Here is a 22,717-nt window from a genome sequence, read left to right on the forward strand (position 1 = left end):
AAAAAACGTATTGTCAAAGAGACTGCAACGATAGAAATTATCTAAATTTTATTTGGAGTTATTTCTTTGTTTCTCTCTCAAAATTTTAGAGCTATTAATGATTAAAAAATGTAATGAATATATCAATATATTTGGTGAATTATACAAATAAATATTAAGATGTTATTCCAAATTTAATTATTTAATTTTAAACAAACTTTATTTTATTATATATCAAACAATACATTTTTAAAGGACTGGCAAGATAAGTGAGTCATGCATATATGAATAAAAGTTAAGTGAAAAAATACATGGTAATAAATATTTTATTCAAATCGTTGGACAATCACATTAGTGAATTATTTCTAATATTTAAAAAATATATACAAAAGATATTTACAAATAAACAAACGATCCGTCGTTACTGCATTTGATATAAAAATAAATATGTCGTAACGCATTTCCTCCTCATAATCTTTATATCTTACGACACGCAATCGCAATCGTAAAATAATGAGTCGCAACACTCAGGAAAATACGCAAACGCAAGAAAAAGATAGACGTGCGTTGTTAGTTTTGTGATGCGCGCTTATGAATTGACAACTAGTATTCTTGAATTGATTTCAAGCTCGTCGCAATTTCTTTCGCTTGCTTTAATTGCGAAGTAAAAAAAAATAGTTTTTTCGCCTCACAATATTTTATCGCAACATGTTGTCATTTATTTGGCCGATAGATACATGTTAGAGAAACAGATATTAAACTCAAGTAGCACACAACGTTTACAAAGCGTTAACAAAGCGCTGAAAAAAAAGATATAATCGCGTTTTTAGCGCTTTGCAGGCACTGCTATGCTATTTGGGATTTCCTGTTTTTCGATTGTATCATTCTATTTTTAACCAAACAGATCAATTCAACGAGCACGATTTTCCAATATCACTCTTTCGACATATAGCAAAATATAGTCCCAAGAATATCCAGCGGACATATCCTTAAGAATCTTCGGACGTTCAGATTTGATTTATAATTTAATATGTAGGTACTTGCGATAAGATTAACATTATTGTGTAATTACTCAGCCGTTAAATTAACGACTGTACATATGGGATATCCTTAGGATACACGCGGATGTTTTTAGAATATTTCTTAAAGGTATTTATAGTTTTTTATATTGGGATAAACTCTTCACGTCATTTTACACTTTACATTTTAATATTGTATACCTTTGGATTTCTATACGGAGATACAGGTGTCAGAAATATTGTTGTTAATTAGAGCTACGTCCTTAAAGTTGTTAGTGTGACATTAGATGTCTTAATATATTCTTCTCGACGTTCTGAGCAAATCGGAATATCCTAGAATCGCGTGCTACATGGAAATCGAGCCGATCCAATAACAGCAATTAATTACAGTGCATCACGTAAAATAGCTCGATGCGGATATCTTTCGGACATGATACTCTAACAAAAACTTTGTCGTAGTTTTAATTGCGCGTACACGGAATATATATAGTCTCTTTCATTTTGATTAGAAGTGTTACTCGGCGATAACAATCAATTCGCGGGAATAATAACGCTATTATTGCGCGTTTTCGCGTACAACTTAAATCATTTGAGATATATCTCCTTATGTTATTTTACTACCGATTCATGTCATCTCGTGCCTCGCAATCTTTGGTCTCTCTCACTTTCTTTGGTTTCTCCGCTTCCTCGTCACTTAAACATGACAAGGTGTAGCTAACGTACGTCGCTTCTATATTCCTACAGTATCTTCATTGTATCGATTATCTTTATTTACATTACAAACATTAATATATTTACGATATTATAGATCAGAAATGAGTCTTTTTTAATAATTATTACTGGACATTACATGCCACAAGTTTTACAGAAATATTTTTCTGAACACAATAATACTTCATATATCAAACTTGATTAGATATGGATAGAGAGTGCATCTCAAAGAATGAAAAGTTCTTCTCATATTTTCAATCTTTAGTCATAGTTTTTTATCATTTCTATTTAAAAGCGACTGTTCGACTACACCCTGCACGCTTTAGACGATTTATCAATCGGGAGAACTTGATCGCTAAAGTTAGTTCAAGTTGTCATTCATCGTTTGTCACAAACTGGTACTCTCTTCCCTCGCATCTACTCTTTCCAACATTCCTTTTTCGTCGATACCTACAAAGTACGTCGTGACTTCTCCTTTCGGCTTAACGTATGTTTCGCCACGTAGATGACACTTGACACCTTGTTGCTCCAAGACAGCAGCCGTATCCGCTGTCACCTAAACGAACGGAAATATAAATCGTTTTACTGTACAAATTCATTAATATTAAATATAATGTTAAATTTACTTGTATTTTTCCTGATAGTCCAGTAGTATCCATCCTGGACGCCATGTTTACGGCATCGCCCCAAATATCGTACAACGGCTTTTGAGCCCCCACGACGCCGGCCGTCACCTCTCCGTGAGAAATACCGATTCTTAATCTAAAGAGATAAATCGGATTTAATTTTTTGGTATTATTCTCGGAGCAGCATTTGTCCGTTTAAGTTAATTATGACATTCTCGAATTTATCTCAAACGTTTCGTCGAAACTCCTTATAATTTTGTCTATCGATTTTTACTTGGAATCACTTACTTGTGAGGTTTCGATGTAGTGAATGACCTTGCATTCATCCTATCGAGCACGGACATCATTTGTACGGCGAATTGCGCCATCACCTTGACCACATTGTCGCTGCAACTCTCGTCGCTCTCGGTGCTGTGCATTGAACCGCGTCGGTGCGCTTCCAATCCGCAAGCTGCCATATATGTTGTTCCTAAATAAAAACAGTATCAAACGAACTCAAATTGTCATTTAGATTCCAGTTTGCGTCAGTATTAATTTATTCGTTATAAATATGCATGAGATTCTCACCGGCGACCTTTATTTTTTCTATGCGACACATGAAGCTAGGTTCGAAAAGTAACTTGTCGAATTCACAAATAATTTCGTTCAAATCGCTGAGAATGTTACTTTCGACAATCGACAGCTCTGTCAGAGAGGCAAACATCACGGCAACATTGTTATGAGCCTCGTGATAAGGCTCGTTCTCCTCGGTTCGATTCATATTCAAATAAAACTCCGCTAAAAATACAACCAGTCACGCGATCAGTTTCGGACAATATAATCATCTCGATTACTAAGTGTTTTTTAAGTCAATGTATCAATTGGAGAATTTATTAAGAACTCGTAAAATATTTGCGGGGACCAACGCACCAACGTGTTCTGGTAAGATATTACGAAGTAGAAGCTTATTGGCATTCCTCGTATGAAACGCTTCGTCCTGTTCCTTCGTTAACTGACGTTTCCACTGATAATCCAGTCTACTTAAATATTCTGCCTAAATAAATGTTCGTAAAATTAACTCGTTGGTGAATAACGTTAAAAAGGTTTCGTGCGAATGCGATATTTCGGGGCTTACCTGACGATCGATGAGATGCAAAGAGAACGTGAGAAATAAAACGGACAATATATGCGCCAGTCTAGGCTCCATGTTAGGATTCCACGTGTCGCTTAACTAAAAGACATACTATCTGTCATTTATTATTAATAAACAATTTTGTATGCCATATATTTTGAGGCAATATGTATATTTTTTTATCGATTTTGTAACAGCAGAAACATTTCTTTAGAGAAATATGCATGTAACACCTGAAATATATTAGATCGGTGCACCCAAACGTTCCACGCGTAAAAGGCTACCACGCAGATGCTTATCACGAATTTCAAGATATAGTGAACTCTCAGGAAAAGGAAACTCGTGAGAATCGCCAACGAGCAGGTTTCTGTCATTTGCTGGAAAAGAAAAATCAATGACGTGCGAGAACATTCAGAAAGGGATTGTCAAGATAAGAAATTTCACGTGAATGAAGACACCGTGTACCTACTAAATAATCTTACCCAAGGTGTAGCTATGCAGTCAAACTTGGAGGAGATCTCCGACACGCTAGACGTTACATTAGCATCCAATAAGTCTTCATGGTGGTTTTTACACTCAAACTAAAAAGAGTTTTAACTCTTTAATTGCAAAAGAAAGAAATTCGATCTTTCGATTTACAGCTAATAGACAACTTCCAAAGCTGATTTTGTAAATGTATATGAAATAATAGACGGAAAAGGAAAGAATTAATTTATTAAGAAAACTCTTAATTTTTTAAAGACGAATCTTACAATCATATCAAGCATGGCGCATGCTGCTAGCATTATCGTAATCACCAGGTACAAGATCGTCCTCAGAAGGGCACTCCATACAACCTACGTGAAAACAGTAACATGAAAAAGAAAATCAACAGAATAGCTGATATAATTAAATAAATATGTATAATAAGCATTCATAACAACGTTCTATCTACCTTTACACTAGTTTGATAAAAAAAGTAGAGTAGTTTGTTTCGTGGATGCGGAACGTGTCCTTCGTGCTCATCATGCGGGTCCTTGCAGCGATTCCATACGAAGTGCATCCATGTGAGGGGTATTAAAGCGAACAGAAACATCAATGCCGAAAAATAACCGACAAGTGTGCGCAGATGCCATCTAAAAATTTATCGATTTTCGATTATTAAATCGACAATCTATGATTACCGGACAAGTAATCTTCTGATATACGTACTGAGGCAGCATAAACGTGGGCACAAGATACATAAATCCCATGAAGATGAGCACGAAAGCAGAGCAGCCGATGTAAAACTTGAAAACAGGGTCCGGTTCACGCAGGAATGGAATCTCCCAACTCCATTGCCGAAATGTCAGAAAGAGTGGATTTATGTGTTTCCAATTGCTCCATTGTCTAGAAAAAACGTCTATTTAATTTTATGAGCTTCACTCTCACTCTTTCTAATATCTTTCTATTGAAATGTAATACTTTGTCCAGAATTTTAAAAATTTAACAAGTTTCTAAGGACTCAGCGATTGGATTATCAGACAGACTCGATGTAAAAATCCTTACTCCCATTTGCTAAGAGGCATCTGGTTAATTGCGTTCTCCATCTCAGCGTCCGCTGCTTTCAACATCAGATGATAATCTCGTAGACAAGAATCCATGAAGTGCGTTCTCCGTCTGTAAGTGCTTGCAAAAACGTCCGCCTGATTGTTCACCATCAATCTTGTTCTAGAATTGGTGCTGATGATGGTGTTGGTACGCCCATTGTTGAACTTGACGTAGTGCTTGTTTGACATAGAATATGACAACGTCGGCGTATCCGGACTAATGGTGTTCAAACTGTTCTCGCTGTTCTGCAACAAAGTTCGTCTGTCAACGATGCGAAACACTCGACTAGGAATTCGCTCGAGAGCATAGTGTAAGAAATCAGTGGCGTAGGAGTATTCGTTCGTGATATTAAATGCTTCTGTAGTATGTCAATAGAGAAACACAAATCGTAGGAATTATTTTGTTGAAAATTTTTCTCAGATTTTTTAAATATAATTTTTTAGAATTTCAAATTTTTTATACAAATTGGAATACTTTTCAGAAGTATCGAGAAAATTTACATCTTTTTTTTAGAATTTTTTAAAATGATATCAAGTACAAATTTGTGATTTTTCCCACGCCACTGGGAAACACGCACCGCGTCGGTGACAGTATCGGCATTTCTGGCAAAGGTGCGATGAGGTAGCTACGGATTTCGTATTTTCGAAGGACCTCGTCATCCAACCTTTCGACCGGGATGTAGTTGTAGTCGTTCGCGTTCACAAGATCCAGCGTTTGCTGAGTAACATGGACCTTGCCAGGTTTCCCAGTCTGCTCCATTTTGTTCGCTATCACCACATCGCGCGACCAAACGTCGTATTGCCACTTGTTTGTGCCCAGGATTCCGGATATTATGTTGCCTGAGTGCACGCCAATTCTCATGTTCACGTCCACCCCGCTCTCGTGATAGACTCGCGCCCTCACCTCGTTGATGATTTTTATCATATCGAGGCCTAAGTAAGACCATTTTATGAAGCAATAATAAATCATACAGGAAGGAAACTAGAAATATTTTCTTATAATTGAACATCAATCATCAAATATTAAACTATAATATAATCAAAGAGAAAAAAGCCATCAAGATTTTTAAACTTCTAATAAATGAATGTCTACAGATATCTCTGAATTAATGTATATTAGAATAATGTTGTGCGCGATTTGTGTGCGTCAACATAGATTTTTGTAATAAAATTGAATTCGCAAATTACAACTTTGTCTATTTTCGAATGAAAACAAACATTATTTTACAAATGTAAAATGTTTAAAATAGCATTCTCTAAATATCCGCTCAATTTTTATTAATTGAATTACATTCTGTTGAATTGCAATGGATAAATAGACATTCTGCCGTTTTACCGAGATCGACGCAGCTCTTAGCATGCTGAGAGTTCGGCGTGGGCACGCCGCTCACGCAATAGTAACAGTCGCCCAAAAATTTGATTCTCAGTACATTGTGCCTCTCGGATGCTTCGTCGAAACTGCCGAATAGATCGTTCAACGTCTCCACGAGTTTCCGTATCGGCAGCGTTACAGTTAACCCGGAGAAGTTCACTACGTCCGCGTACAAAATACTCACGTTATCGTGCGTCTCCACGCATAAATCGCTGAAAGAGAACAATTGGAGTATAATAATCGAAAGAGAATATCGCATTTGCTATGGAGACGTCGTACCAGTATGGTCTGCCTTTTGGCGGAGGACTCTTTTTGTGCTCTTCTATGAATTTGAAAATATCCCGAAAGTCCTTTTTGATTTTCGCCACTATGTGTTGTGGCAATATACTCCGTGTCAATTGCTCCTACAATTGTTGATTATTTCCAGTTTCAGATATGTTCGATCAATCAGTTGATTTTTTTATTGTGAACTCTGGTAGATAAATTTAAGTTTGTAAAAAAATACAATCCAACTTCTATGATAGCAAAAATTTATTGTTAAAACTTTCACAAGTATGTAAGAATTTTTATAGACTTTTATACAATGCAGAACAATATAAAAATCTGTACTGAAGTTCGAAGACCCAGATTGCAAACGAAGGGTGAAAATTTCACATTGCCGATGGTTAAATTTCTATAATTTTATATTTAGTTTAAATTTTTACAATTTTCGCAAATTCAGATATTTGGACTCTTTATCATTAGATCAGATCTATGATCACTTTTGTAATATCTTTTTGCAGTTTTCAATTTTGCATTTATATTCTTCGCGGAGATAGAAATATACCTAGTAGGATGATGGATAATCGATCTAGGGAATGAAGTGCAAAGGACAACAGGAACTCAATTGTATTTATCGCGGTCGCATGTTTATACGTGCTCAGCATCGTGAATTTGTTTTTACATTCCTCGTACGGAATGCTACTCAGTTGCCAAAGGAGAATTACTCGAAAAGAACAGGAAGAAAGACAAAGGAAAAAGACGGATGAAATGAAGATCTAATACACGCTTTTCGTTAATGAAAATTATCTCGAAATTGTCCAATATCCCTATTTTTAATCTGACAAATGTGACGAAATGTGTCGCAGTAATTCAATTACGTCGGTTTAAACCTACTTCTTGATCCTTCTCATAATTGAGCCTGAGCGTGGACTCGACGCATTTCCGACGGTCCAGGAAGGAGCGTCTGATGACGACCTCGTTCATGAACCTGAAGTAGAGTCCCAGAGCGTTCACGCACATGAAGTATATCGCATCGCTGACGATCTGCGATTGGGGAGTGGACAAAAGAAAGAAAAGCATTCCATTCTTAGCTGCTGGTTTACTCTGGGGTTTGCATCAACGCGATTACATCGCGCATCGTCGGTGTAGGATTTACCTTGGTAATGTGATCGGACGTGCTGTTATAGGTGATTATTGACAGGGTCGCCAAGTAACACATGCTGGCTGTAAGGCCGAGCACGAGAGCGTGCGAATTCTTTGTGATCGGTAGGAACACGTAGCATGCGAGAAGCGAATGCGTCGCGTATGCCGGTCTGAAAAGAAAGAAACGCTGCTGAAAAAAGCGCGTGTATGTAATACGCACGTGAAGCACGGGATCATGAGTTCGCGTCGGCATGCTTATTGACGAAAAGTGAAAAAGTATATACAAACGATACAAACGTAATCGTCTAAATTTACTGCATATAACGGATCTCAGGTTTAACGAGAAAAAAAATGCAATCGGGATACGCACGTTAAACGATCAGTGGAGAACATAAAATGTGTGCACCCGTATACACGCATCAAGGATATTTTCGATTCTTGTACTGATTATTCTGCTAGGAAGGTCTTTTGCATCATCAAGTTAAAGCCAAATATTATTAGATCAATTTTTTTCGAAATCGTTTCTCAAAGATATTTTCTTCATATTCGAAATACGACGTAACAATTGAAAATATCTATAACTAATATATATAAAATTTATATTCTTATAAATTAATTGCTATGTAATTGTGACTTCTCAGTTTCTTGAACTTCTAACATACCTATAACCCTATATCATAATTGCTCAAAGAATAATATATCGCGTAGTCTTAAGCAGCGTTTCATTTGAAAATTGTGCCTGTTCTCAAATTATTATTATTTTGCACCGTACACCAGATAGAGATCATGATATCAATAAGTTATAATATCAGTTATAACATCAGTTGCTGTTCTGACAGTTACTATTTTTGTGTTGTGCGTGCGAGGCCAAAAGCACGCGCCTTTATCAGTAATAAATATTTACGCGATTTGTGTCATGCAGTTATCGCGGAATAATTTCGATAAACCCTGCACTAAATAAACGGCCGCCGCAAGGAAATCACCACGGCTGATACTAAAATAGTGATGATAATCAGATGCAACCTTGCATGATATTATGTCACGGGTCAAGTTATCGATACCTTATCGGTGGAATATCTTCGGCATAAGTGAAAACGTAAAATAGAGGTATGGTCAGATCACAAACGACCAAAAGCACAATGATCATCCAAGACAGCATGATCGGCAAATAGGTGTTTTTGGCGATGTGCCTCGATCGGAATGATAAGGCGATCATAGGACACATCAGAGCGCCCACGATGCAATAGACTACGATTTCCAACAAGCATTCCTTCATGCCGACCTAAATCAAGAAGAAAACTCCAGCTCATATATCCCTCAACATTACTTACAAATTTTTCAAAGTTGCATTATTTAAATATCTCTAAGTGATGTCATTAATTAAGGAATTTTACTGCAGTAGGAGCTAAGTGATTTTTAATCTCTAAGTACCTAAATTTCCAAGATTAAACGGTTAAGTAAATAATTTTTTGTATTACGTTTCACGTGGAAATTTAGTTTTAAAAACTGTTAAATTCATTTTTTAATATGTTTTGAAATAAAAACATATAAGTCCGTCGAAGATTATATAAAATTATTATTAAACATATATAGTTAAAAATTTCTAAATAAAATAAAACGCTTTTTTTCTCTTTCTGCTGTATTTTTAATAATAAATACTGAGCTTACCGTTATGATCAGAGACAAGCAATACGCAAATCCAAGTAGCAGTTGTAGCAAGATAAATATCGAAAGATAACCATATTGTATTCTTCTGTGATAGATTGTGTACAGCTTTTCTAAGTTCTTGTACTTGAATTGTTTCTGAAAGTAAAAATTTGTATGAGATCGTAATCAATTAGCTGAATTAGCAACGCTACAGAAACACGAAAAGGAACTTATTGCGATAAAACGATTAAATTGTCAATTGTTACAAACATTTAGCGATTCAAAAAAGAGATAAAAAAATGTCAGGATCTTATTTCTAAAGAAATTTAACTAAATCAATAAATAAAAGAAGGGCTACGAGTCAATTAAAATTTAAAGAATATTTAATATTCGTACAAACGTTTCGACGCCGATCGGGTCATTTTCAATGTAAAAACAAATAATATTACATAAGTTGTCGAAGTATTCAGTCAGATTACAATAGTATCCAGTGAAACGTATCGGTTGTTTTTGTATTCCCTACTATTTGATGTGTGTGATCCATATGTAAAATTAGCATCATTTGACTGATATAAAAGTGATCTCATCTTATTTTTAAATCTACAATCTTACAAATAAATTATCAAAAACTGTTCACATCAACAGATAAATAAAAATAATAAACTGACATTGCGTTACAATTAAATAAAGATAATTACATATCAAAAATGGAAGAGATTTTATCAGACAATAATACATATGAAATTATCAATAAAGATCCGACTAATAAACTAACCAGTGACTTACGCTCCTTACTTGTTAGATGGAAAGGTAAAAAGTTTATTGACGACTCCACATATCGAAGATTACTCACGACTGATGGTATCATTCCCAAAGCATACGGTTTAACAAAGATCCATAAACAAGGTAATCCCTTAAGAATTATTGTGTCATCAATAAATAGTCAACTATATTATTTTTCGTTATTTCTGCATAATAAATATTATTAATGATTCCATATCGGAAACCCCCAACTATATTAAGAATAGTTTTCATCTTACTGAAAAATTAAAGGATATTTGTATTGAGCCTGATTACATACTTGTTTCATTGGATGTCGTTTCCTTATTTACTAATTAATGTTCCCGTAGAATTGGTATCTGATAGTATTACAAAAAGATGGGAATGTATATTCATGAAAACTAAAATACCTTTGAAGGAGTTTTTAATTGCTGTTTGTATGGTTTTAAATTCTACTTTTTTTATGTTTAACAATAAATTTTACAAACAAATTTTTGATACTCCTATGAGGTCACCTTTATCTCCAATTGCTATTGATATGGTTATGCAGAATCTGGAAGAAATAGCAATTGAAAAATTACCAGTAAAGTTATTATTTTATTTTCGATATGTGGATGACATTATTTTAGCTGCTCCATCAGAGAGTATTAACGACATTTAAAAAATTTTTAACTCATTACATAGCAGATTGCAATTCACTATGGAAGTTGGTATAGATGGAAAATTAAATTTCTTAGACACTACATTGATTGTGGAAGAACAGATGTTAGTTTTGGACGTGTATCGTAAGGCGACTTTTTTTTGCAGATTTCTTAATTTTAATTCACACCATCCGCTTTGTCACAAGAGAGGCGTAATATACGGTTTTGTAGACAAAATTATACGTTTTATGTCATCCTCGTTTCCAGCAAAATAATTTTATTAATGCAATTAATATCTTTTTAAGTAATAGTTATCCATTGGAATTTATTTTTTCTTCAATACAAAAAAGAATAAAGTTTCACATTGATTCTAATAATAGAACTGTTAGCAAAAGAAGTCAAGGGAAAATTTTTCACAATACTTTATGTGAATTCGGTATCTGAAAAATTTACTCTAATTGCTAACAGGTTTCATTGTAAATTAGCTTTCTCTATCCCAAATTCACTAAAGAACTTTATAAGAAAGGGCAAAGACCAGTTGGATCCTTTATGCAATCAAAACGTTGTCTATAAGATCTTTTGTGATGATTGCGATGTTAGTTACGTAGATCAGACAAAAAGGCAATTAAAGACAAGATTACACGAACATGTCTCCGATATCAATAAGAAGTCAAAATCTCCAACGGTGATTACTAATCACCGCATTGACCAGAATCATAATTTTGACTGGTATAACGTTGAAAATTTAGACATAGAAGCTTCTTATAATAAGAGACTAATATCGGAGATGGTTCACATTAAAAGACAAAAACATGAGATAAACAAACAAAATGATACAGATTCTCTGACAGAATCATATCTTAATATTATACAATCTCTTTCCCCTTCCTAACATTGTCCTTTGTCATCTTTCATTTATTGTCTTTTCTTTGTTTTCTTGTTTCCTTTTTATCATAACGTCGTCTAACATCGTCGAAGATGCATGTTCTCTCGAATATACTGTATTATGGCTTACTTTTGTTTACTGCGTACGACTTAATTTGCGGTTTTCTCTCAACGTTTGACTCACATCATTGTGACAAATCAAGGTGTATATATATGTATGTAACTTAATTGGTACTAAATTATTATAACATATACATACTTAATTATATAATTTAATTTTAATTGTAACAGACATTTCATATATCAATTTGTTTGACTTTTAAGTATTAGTATTTGTATCAATTATATTGCAAGGTTTCACTGGGTACTATTGTAATCTGTGATCGAAAGTACTTCGACAACTTATGTAATATTATTTGTTTTTACATTGAAAATGATCCGATCGGCGTCGAAACGTTTGTACGAATATTAAATATTCTTTAAATTTTAATTGGCCCATAGCGCTTCTTTCATTTATTGATTTATTCTTATTGAGCCATATTATTAATTTATCAAATTTAACTAAATTTAATCTAAACATTTTATTCATCGTGCGATTCTTTAGTTCTTAATTTTAAATAATTGTTTATTAATTATGCTTTTTTAATATTGGTTTTATAAATATATATAACAATAAATTAGGTGCGAAAGTAATAAAGCAAAAGATCATTCAATTATAATTGAAATATATCTTTGTTTCGTTTCGGAAGTAGTATTATAGATTATCTGGAGTATGCACTATTATCATTCCAAAGAAAGTATCAGTCAAATTAAGGGTGATGAATATCGCCATTGTGAGAAACACGCGCAGCTCAACGTCGCAATTCATCTCAGCAAGAAGAAACGAGAGAGTATTTGCACACAAATTACATTTCGTTTCGTTAACGGCAAAGTTCTTTATTATTCATTTTACACCTTGATGTGTTCCATCAATTATGTCAGGATTCCGCTTTAGTTGATGATTGTATATATCAGAGCGGAGATATCCTTTTATACTAAAACAAGAGTTTCCTCTCATATCAGAAAATCGTTTTGATCGGTATAAAGGTGTAACTTATTATAGAAGTATCATCGTCACATTATCTGGCTCTCATCATTGTATCATTCTTGGAGAAATGTCCATAAATTTTCGGACAAAGCACTTGCACGCAATCACTCAACTAGAGCTAGGATACTCCCTTACTTCAAGAGTCTCCCATTTTTGTTACCCATTAATAACGAGTTCAAATACATGAGATTGATAATTCTCATGTATTTGGATCAACGATCCAAGGGTAAATTAGTTGAGCGATAGATTAAGTTTAGTAACTGCACACTTTTAATCACTTTCGTTTACTCTCGGCTCTCCTAACATCACAGGCCGACAGGCACAATAAGTCATCTCTAAGAGATTGCGATAGAAATCCTTATGAACTCATCCTCGCAGACCGGGGCTGCACTTCCGCCAGTAGTACGTCCCCGCTCGTACGACGATCATATAGCGATTTGCTGATCGCGTGCGTGTGGCGCGTGGCGCGCGCAAATTACACAGCTCTAAGCTCGTAAAACGATAAAGCTGCATCGGGCATCCGACCATCATCTGGCGCAGTCGCGCAGTCCCGACTGCTCCAGCATGCAACGTGTGTACCGTGGAATGCACCGCAGGCTCCCGCTGGAATTGCGCGCCTTCGAGTTGCTGGTATGACGGAATTACAGCTGGGATTAATCCTTATTGATGTATCCGCGCGAATACCAAATGTGCTCGCTCACATGTTCGTTCGATCCTTTCTAGCTTCATCTAGCTTAACTCAATCTTCTTTAACGACCATTTAAAATACATTTATTTAAATGGTTTCATATTCTTTCATTTAAAAGCTCACTCAGGTCATTCTAGTTTCAACAAATTTCTAATAATCACAATTTTTTGTAGCACTAATTGAGAATGAAGAAGTTAGGATTAAATGTCATAATGTCGAATTTCGAGTACGGAAAGGCAGAGATTGATAACCGCATATTTTTCTGAGACAATTCATGAAACAAAGATTTGAAGAATTTCTCATCCCTCGCGATATCTTGCGATAAATTACGTGAGCAAGATTATTACAACACGCGATGGATTTACGTATTTAAAAGCATCTGTGTACACATTCTAAAAAAAGACTTCTCCCAACAATTTTGACGAGATTTCATCATTGCGGTCATCGACTGCAAATAGAATATATTATCATCCCCGACGATATTCAGATAACGCGCGACATCATATCAAAAAGCAGAGTGTCCACAAGGCGAAACATCTGCTTTCACTCGACGATACTCACATGTGATCGACCGAAAGATCCGAGATTTGCACCGCGAAGTAGACATGCGATCTTTTCCCACGCGATGCACGACCACACCCGCTGAAAAGTCGCGTCCGTCTAAAATGCAACGGTTAACCAAGGTGCGCTTGAAGGAACCTCCACTTGCAGCAGCAGCAGCAGCCGGGGGAAACGTGCTTCCGTGCTTTCGTCTCGCGCGTGCGTTTTGTCCGCACGTTCCCGCTCAGCTTGGTGAATCTCTCTCTCTCTCTCTCTCCCCCCCCCCTCTCTCTCTCTTTCGTCTCGCTGAATATTGATCTTCAATCCCGAATTCGCGCAGCAGGTCTCCTTTACACCTCTCCATCTCTTCCCTTTTTGTCTTTCACTCTCAGTATTATTCATCGTCCTCTTTGTTCATTTCATCCTTCAACCCTTTCAATTCAATGTCATTCGAATAATGATCATTCGGTAACGATAAATGACGTTGATTCATAAATGATTGCCCTATTAGATAATGATAAATATTAGATGAAATACACATACAAATAAACACTGAAATAAACTATCTATCACACTGCACATTTTTGCAACAATTTTGCAATATCGTGCAATTTCGTTGGAACTTGTAATTTCATGTCTCCGGAAATTGTCTCTGCAGTATTACGTTGCAATTTGCTATGTTGCTAAAAAATTTTCCGATATATTGAAATAGAGATATCTTGCTATCGAAATTCCTCAAATAAGCAAACGTAAGCGAAAACTGCGTCTTTGATGAGATTATCGATTTCGTCACAGCAAACGCATTCGAGTGGGAGGATTAATTGAGATCTGATCGATATTCTCATTAGTCTTCTGAATATTAATTTATTAGTATAAATCAAATCAAAGCAAACTTTGAATCATAAAATGATTTCAATTAAGCAAGTTATTCTGTTCGGCGTTTAGGAAAAAATTCATACGTGCAATTCGGAACAAATAAAGAATAAAAAGTGAAACAATGAGAATTTCATTGGACCGTTCATGTGAATACACAAACCAATAGGAAATACAGCCCATAACGGTCGAAGCTGGATCTTTGGTGTTTGAATAATTCGATGCAATAAAAAATGACACTATTTTCCAATAGGAAATTATCGTAGAAACTTCTTTATTCAAGAATGGAATCTCCTCCAGAATTATTATCATCGATTTTTATGACATTTCCTTCTTGAATCGCTTAATTAATTGCAGTAATTAATTTTTAGTAACCCCCACCGCACACAAGAAAAGAATGTAGGAAAAGAAGCAATAAGGTTTCTTTCAGTTTTACGTAGCTCTTCTAGAGTTTTCGAGCATCACGGTGAAACATCCTTCGGCCATTCAGATAAATTAATCGCCGCTCGATAAGCAGCACCTTCGAAGAATTCACTTATTCTTTCTCACTCATTCACTTGACGAGTCATTTCTTTCTGATAGTGACTCTCGCGTTAAAAATTCTTCCACAATCTTGTTTTCCAGGTAACATCGTCTCAAAGCGTTATCAATACTGGAACGTTCACTTCACAGAATCGAAATTTTCTCGGGCTGTACAATACTTTTATTGCGATTACACTTCATTGTTAATGCAAATTCTTCATTGCCAAGTTTTTTTAATGTGCTTGAACCAACAATAACTTCGATATATATTAAATCAGAGGTTTTAATTCAAAATCAAGATATACAATTGCTTGTAAATTATATTTACACTTCAGAAAGCTTCACAGCTTTTCTTTTATAGGCTTGAAAGAAATGCATGGTTAAGGATATTCAAGGTTTCAAGAATCTGAATATTAAAATAGTCATTTACTTAATCCGAGATTTTTTAACACAGCGCAAAGTTCAATAAGTTTAGGAACTTAAACTTTACAAAATATTTTTGCTGTCATAGATTTTCAATCTAGAATTTGAGTTTGAAAGTCCAAGAAAAAAATATAAAAATAAAACAATACAAATCTTTAATATAAAAAATTACAATTATACATAGATAAAACAACAAGTCTGTTAATAATTTTTCGGTCATTGGATTTATTTTATATTATACAAACAATTTTCAAATTATAATAAGAAAATAATATATGACCTGAATCAATTATAAAATACAAATAAAAATGCATATTTATCTTGTAAATTATACCAATAAAGAAACCTAATAATAACAAAGCGAAGTAAAAGATAGCTATCGAAATTCTCAGTAACGTGGATCAAATGATAAGACGCCGTATAGTCAGCTGCTAAGAGTGAGGTACCAAGAGTAAGCTCGTTAAAGTACTCATTCAATTAAGACTTTTTAAACATTCGTCGATAAAGACAGATGGTTCTAACGTATAATTGATCGTTCACTTACCCGCAGACCAGACCACGTCCACTCGTCAAAGCTATCTGAAGAAATGATGCGGCCGTCGTCTTCCTTCTGCAGCGAACTGAACGATGCTCGGGTAACCAGTTCCATATCCATCCTAACTTCGTTAGTCGATTTTGGATCATCCATGTCGATGATAGTCACAGCAAGACGACAACGACGGTGACAGCGAGCTTGTCGTACTCATCATTGCGATGACGGATTCGCGACTGGAGAACGATTGTAACGAATCGCAATTGAAAAGTGAATCACCCCGAGTGTTGGGTTCCGTGATGATCAAGCCAAGCCCAAGCTTTATCGTGATAAGAGAAATGGGCCACTCGAAACTCCCCTGTGACTTTCCTACATTGACTCTCTCCTCCCTCCCCCCCCTCTCTCTTTCTCTCTCGTTCCGATTAACTATAATGCATGCTTCTGATTTTTTATGCTAGGAACTTTGTCTAGTATGTAGTATAAGTATAGCATCGATCGTGGGCGATAAAGTGACCTGCGGGAAAGATCGAGAATTGTTGTCTCGTTGTCGGAAATGCCTCGTGAGGCAGACAAGTAAAATGTATTTTTGGATGGAAACACCTTTCTGAAGAACTCGCACAGAACTCACAAAGAAGATCAACTAACACAAATGCCTCGACAATAACGTAGTCAGAAACATCCGCCGCCCGCTGACATTTTAAAGGGAATTCGCATTTCTCGCTAACAAGAACCGTAGGATTCACTCCACGTCGAGAGATACCGATATATTTATGCATACACGCTTCAATTGTCTCTTTTTAAACAAAATAAATAAATAGCCGTTCTGTCGAAAGCTTTCACATTTATCAGCAAGTTGTATTAGGCACGATTTATCCAAGCGATGTCGAAAATAGCTACCAAGTTCCTTTTGAATGTGACGTTTTCAAGGTCAGATAATCGATTCTTCCTGCGTTCGAAAAATGGATTTATCCCGCCCTCGATCCCCATGTCACAGAGTGCCGTCCCGGAAACGTAGTCATTGATCGTTGGAGGAAAGGCACGGTCCAATCTTGGAAAAAATGCACGTTCAAAGTATCTATTACAAGAAATAGAGAACAATTACATTTCTGTGCATAAAAAATTCCACAAAAACGAACGAGATTTTATATATTAGAATCCAACACTTTATTCGACCGTATAAAATATCCACACTAAATAAAGTCATCAATTTCAAAACTATTAATAAGATCGTCCTGTTCTGGTAGGATAAAATTTAAATGCACTTTTTCTTCGAACAGCAATTTTTGCTTACACATTCTTTCTCCAGCAATCATATCACAATTGAGTTATCGAACGGATCATGGAAGTACACTTGATAGCGGACCTCCTGTGTCTATTTTTGAGTTTCTCGTCTGCGGTTCACCTTTACTCGTCTTTACAAAAGTGAGATAGCCGAAATTGATTGAGAAATTAGATGGATATTTTTGCCAACTGATAACACTCAGTTTTTGCAAAATTATCTTGCTGACGGTATCAATTATTAAAATGAATCGAATAAAACGTTTGCAAATTTTTCTAATACATAGATTTTTCTACATAGATAGAATATTTGTTAAATTATGACTTTCTTTTATTATTACAATAACTTCTTGTATAAAATTATTTTTGTAACAATATATTCTTAGCCAACTAGGATATTTATATTTAATAAAGATTTCAAACTAAGTTGCTTGCGATAGAGAATAGCTAATTAAGAATATCGTTCTAGTGTAATAAAATTAATTAAGTTAAAATTTAAAGAACTTTATTCAGTTCGCCCTAGGTTGACATATATTTCAAATTATCATATCTGACAAGCCTTCGAATTATTCTTTATCTTTATCCTTACCGTTTAATTATATGTACATGAATCAAAGATTAGCCAAGTTACGTGATTTCGTTATGATAATATGACAATCGACAAACCGTGGCCTAAAAGTGAAATCTACACAGAAGTGAAGAAAATATTTTCAGCGCAGTTATATCACTGCGATTGGAACATTTTCGGCTGGTCATCGTGAACGTTTTCATTGTCTCTGACTTTCTTTCTGCGACACTTATTCATGCTAAATGCATCATTTATCATCTCGTGTTGCAAATCGTGTCCTCAACAATGCGATCGCACGTTAATTCATGGAAGACTTCACGATCGCTTAGACCTACGTGCAGTCGATCTACCGTGATCGTCAAGATCGGCTGCTACTAGCAATAATAACAGAGTGATGATAACAGACATAAATGCCGACACTTTTCGAATTTTGTAAAGGCCGGATAGAGATGGCGAATAGCGATTTTGGCGAACAGTAATTCCGGAGATTGGTCGCTAACAATAAGTAACAATAACAATGGAGAACCGGATGGAAATTGGTTGCAAGTAGAGATTTAGAGATGGTGTATGTGATTTTGGCGATCGGACGTAAGCTTCGAAATTAACTTTCCGAGCACTGCTAATTGCATCCTGCCCCTTCCGGATCGCCTAGCCCCGCGGCCAAATCGAGTGATCTAAACGATCAGTAATGTCTGTTCGAGAAAGGACGCCGTCTTAATGGACTCTCTTTAATGGGCCGTCTCAATGGAATAAATTGAATGAATATTAATTAACAATCGATTATCATGACGGATGATTCAACCGAGAGGAATCTCGAGTTAATATTTATTGATCGCTACGTGTCTGTGCAGATGTTTTTTTTTTTCTTTATTTCCAGAGAGCATCAAAAAAAGAGATTTACTAAATTAACGACCGGGTAAGCTTGTTTGAATAGAGAACGTGATTAATGTGCAATAAAGAGTCTGACAATTAATATAATAGAAAAGCATTAGAAAAACACACTATAAAAAAAGAAAGTTGGATATGCTATACCCAGAATGACATCAAAGGGTTAAATTTGTCTAAAAGCTCGTTCAAATTAAATTCGTGGATGGCAAAATGTTCCATATATTCTAAAACGACAGGTAATAAATTTTTAATGTTGTTATAAATCAACGTTAAGAATAAGTCAATTTTATTCGTCACGCGATTGAAGCTTCGTTACTTTCGATACCCACCTGATCGGAGGTTCCTTCACTTTCTAATGAAAGGTCAATCGGTCGGCAACTTTCGCGGTGAACCGTGGCACGATTCTCTTTTTTTTCGTTTATTTTTCTTTTCACACAGACGTTATTCTTTTTAACGCGCGTTACGTTCGGAAGTGCGCGCGAGAAATGAAAGACGAGAGTACGAGACCGCTTTCCACCGCCGATATCACCGCGACGCACGACAGCGGGCCCGACAGGTGTGACGGCGAGCGCGACATGGGTCGTGTACCCGTGGCTTCTTTTCGATTCGAGTCATGGTGGAGATCCTCAAGGTCTACCCCGCACTTCGGCACGCACGCACGCATGCATATTGCGCTTTCCGTCGAGAGCCCTGGACTTCGAAGACTCTCGGTAGTCTCGGTTGTCAATGGCACTTTTTATGACTTCCGGCGCGCCGTTTCAATTGAGGAAGATCGATTCCGGACGTCGAATCGTGGAAATTCACCGGCGATCTCGCAGTTATCAGAGGCGCGATAATGTTATAGCAATCGCACAGTCCTAGGAACGTAAAATTACCTCGATCAATCGAGCCATAATTCTGATATTAAGATTTTAATTAGGTCATGATTATTTGTATTTAAAAAAATAGAGAAAAATGTAATAAGGTACAAATAAATAAAAATGTCATCCATCCCAAACTTGGAATATCATGTTTTACTATTAGATTCACAGGGAGAGAGAGAGAGAGAGAGAGAGAGAGAGAGAGAGAGAGAGAGAGAGAGAGAGAGAGAGATATTAGCATTAGAATAACTTCTTTTATTTAAGGGTCACGTTATAAACAATTTTACAGATTACGCGAATGTTAGAGGAATATAAAAATAAAATAACATTTCTATAAACTGAAAATTAAGATCTTTTACTAAAAAAATCAAGACTCACGCGCGCCAAATAATAGGGGAGAATGGTCTAAATCGGACCTATTTGCAGTTTTTGCTCTCTATAAGGCATAAATAAAGTCCGATCGAAGGTGCTGTTGGAAAGATCATTTAATTCCCTTCATTTTTGCTTGAGATTATTTTGACGTATCTCTCACTTGTGTTAAACTATAATGGAAAATGTAAAAACGTTTTTTCCGGTCCGATTTAGAACCTATTGGTTCCAAATCGGACCATCCCCTGGTTCAAATCGAAAACTCCTATTTTTATGGATTTTTAGATAGAATTTTAAAATATTTTAATGTATTTTTCCTAGTATTGAGGAAAAACGAGCAATTTGACAGTCAAAGATAAAAAATTTTTTTCAGAAAAAGAAAATACTGATTGTTTATATTATTATAATTGAAATCAATAAAACTCAACTAATCTGAGTCTGATGACTCATGATATTTTACTGATTTAATTGCTTGGACCAGATCTGATCAGCCGATCACCAGTACTACAACCAGGCCTATAAGTTATTCACTGTACTGTCCGATTTGGACACGGGTCCTTTCGAACTTTGGAACAAATTTTACAATAAACCGCAAAAGTGATCACGAAATGCTTGATATTTTTTAATTCTACACTCTTTAATTATCTTAAATCAATTACTTTTCAAATTTTTAACACCTTTTAAATAATGATTTACAAGGATTTTCTGTTTTAAAAAAATTTTCGCACAATGGCTGAAAATACATATTTGCCTCTATTTTATGAATGTTATGACAGAGAACTGTCAAACTGCTATCGCATGTTCGGTGTCTTATAAAGACTTTACGTTATAAATAGTACGCAAATCTGCTTAACCATATTCATTTAAATTAAAAAGGTCCTATTTGGAACACGGATTTAGACCATTCTCCCCTATTTGTCGTACATCTGTTAATTAAACGACATAGACATTCGAAGTAATTCACTAATCACTTTCAGAAATATAAATAAAAATAGAAAAAAATTCTTTCAGAACTAGGACGAATTAGTCATTTTTTTAATCATAAATAGAGAAAATAGAGATTGATAGATCTTGAGACGATGCAAATTCGTGCGAAAAATATAGTGTTGCGTTTAAGACAATTGTCATAGTGATAGTAATCGTCACAAGATCGTCGCTGAACGCGACTCGACGTTTTTACACACCTGATGTCAATTTTCATACTCGTGCGATTTATCATGTAAAAAAAGAAGCAACACTAACCTCGACTATCTAGTGTTAACTGAAGGAGTCTGATGGCGTCATCATAAGTTTCGCGCTGAATGTTGCACACACCCACAACACATATATGTAACACAATAATTAACCATCGAATTGGGTTTCAGACATGATAAAAGTGTTCTCTGTGTTCAACATCGAAAAAAATTTGCCGCACGAAATTTTATATTACAAAATAAAATTCGGTTGGATTCTTCTCATTCTCTGCAAAGATCTCGTAAGTGCACATTAAATATTCAATATGATTTTTTAATAATCAACAACTCAAATAAAGTAATTTGCATGAAAACATGGTTTAATTAATCAATTGTGCTTCAAATAATTGGAAATTATTTCTTTCTCCTTTTTAATTAAAAAATTGTAATTTATTTGAAAATTTGTAAAGCGTATTGATATTCACTACATGTGAATACTTCGAGAAATTAAATTATTTTCCTCTTCTTTAATTTAAGAAAAGATGTTTCAAATTTTTTAAAATTAAGTGTTTAAGCGCGTCCATTTAGGACGTTCGAAATAAATACGAATATATATGTATGATGACGGTTTCATTCAATTAATTTCGAATGTTTGTATATGTAAAACACACGCACACGCACACGCACACGCACACGCACGCACACACCTTTTTTAGAACATTACTTTTGAATCAGCGTTGCACTGGTCGTATATTTATTCGTGAATGATTCGGTCAAGGCTTATCCAATTAAACATATTTGTCACATTTGTTTTCGATATCAGCATTCCGTAGCTTATCGGACGCGAAAAGCCCGAGGAATATCACAACTATCGTCGTTCTATCGCGTTCAAAGTTTTCCATAAAAGAGCGACTCGCGTATTGTGACCCGATCAATCACGTTTGCTGGAAACAATACACACCGTGCGAAACATGAGAAAGAGAAAAAAAAAAGGAATCATTGCGACACGTAAATTCAACTCGGCTATTTTTATTAGCAGCTTAATATATACAAGATACGACAGTTCTCGCCATGAATCGCGAAAAAGCGCGAACCGTGTCGTTCGACTCCACGTGAACACGTTGCTCGGAGCCGCGGCTGAGGTACGTTTGACGGAGGATTTCTGAGATGTCGA

General features: G+C 35.4%; 1 protein-coding gene across 5 annotated transcripts; it reads right to left on the reverse strand.

Annotated features, from left to right (window-relative positions):
* Positions 1-321: 321 nt before the first annotated feature.
* On the reverse strand, positions 322-21,684 carry ACXD (Adenylyl cyclase X D). Of its 5 annotated transcripts, none has more exons than XM_018460077.1 (21): positions 21,614-21,684; positions 16,421-16,644; positions 9,459-9,593; positions 8,852-9,072; positions 7,804-7,960; positions 7,542-7,691; positions 6,666-6,790; positions 6,351-6,598; positions 5,593-5,947; positions 4,974-5,276; positions 4,638-4,814; positions 4,381-4,561; positions 4,199-4,282; positions 3,929-4,027; positions 3,680-3,823; positions 3,450-3,545; positions 3,245-3,368; positions 2,903-3,112; positions 2,624-2,804; positions 2,336-2,471; positions 2,098-2,265 (listed from the first exon to the last, which is right to left on the reverse strand). In XM_018460077.1, the coding sequence occupies exons 2-21, from the start codon at positions 16,562-16,564 to the stop codon at positions 2,098-2,100; spliced, it is 3,438 nt and encodes a 1,145-aa protein (XP_018315579.1). In that variant the 5' UTR covers positions 16,565-16,644; positions 21,614-21,684. The 5 variants fall into 5 exon arrangements, with proteins under 5 accessions (XP_018315580.1, XP_018315579.1, XP_018315578.1 ...); XM_018460076.1 differs by lacking the exon at positions 21,614-21,684 and adding an exon at positions 19,472-19,819; XM_018460078.1 differs by lacking the exon at positions 21,614-21,684 and having other exon boundaries at positions 322-2,265; positions 16,421-16,712.
* Between the last annotated feature and the right edge of the window lie 1,033 nt (positions 21,685-22,717).

The sequence above is a fragment of the Mycetomoellerius zeteki genome, unplaced genomic scaffold (assembly GCF_001594055.1).
Source record: "Mycetomoellerius zeteki isolate Tzet28-1 unplaced genomic scaffold, Tzet1.0 scaffold91, whole genome shotgun sequence".
Classification (NCBI taxonomy): Eukaryota; Metazoa; Arthropoda; class Insecta; order Hymenoptera; family Formicidae; genus Mycetomoellerius; species Mycetomoellerius zeteki.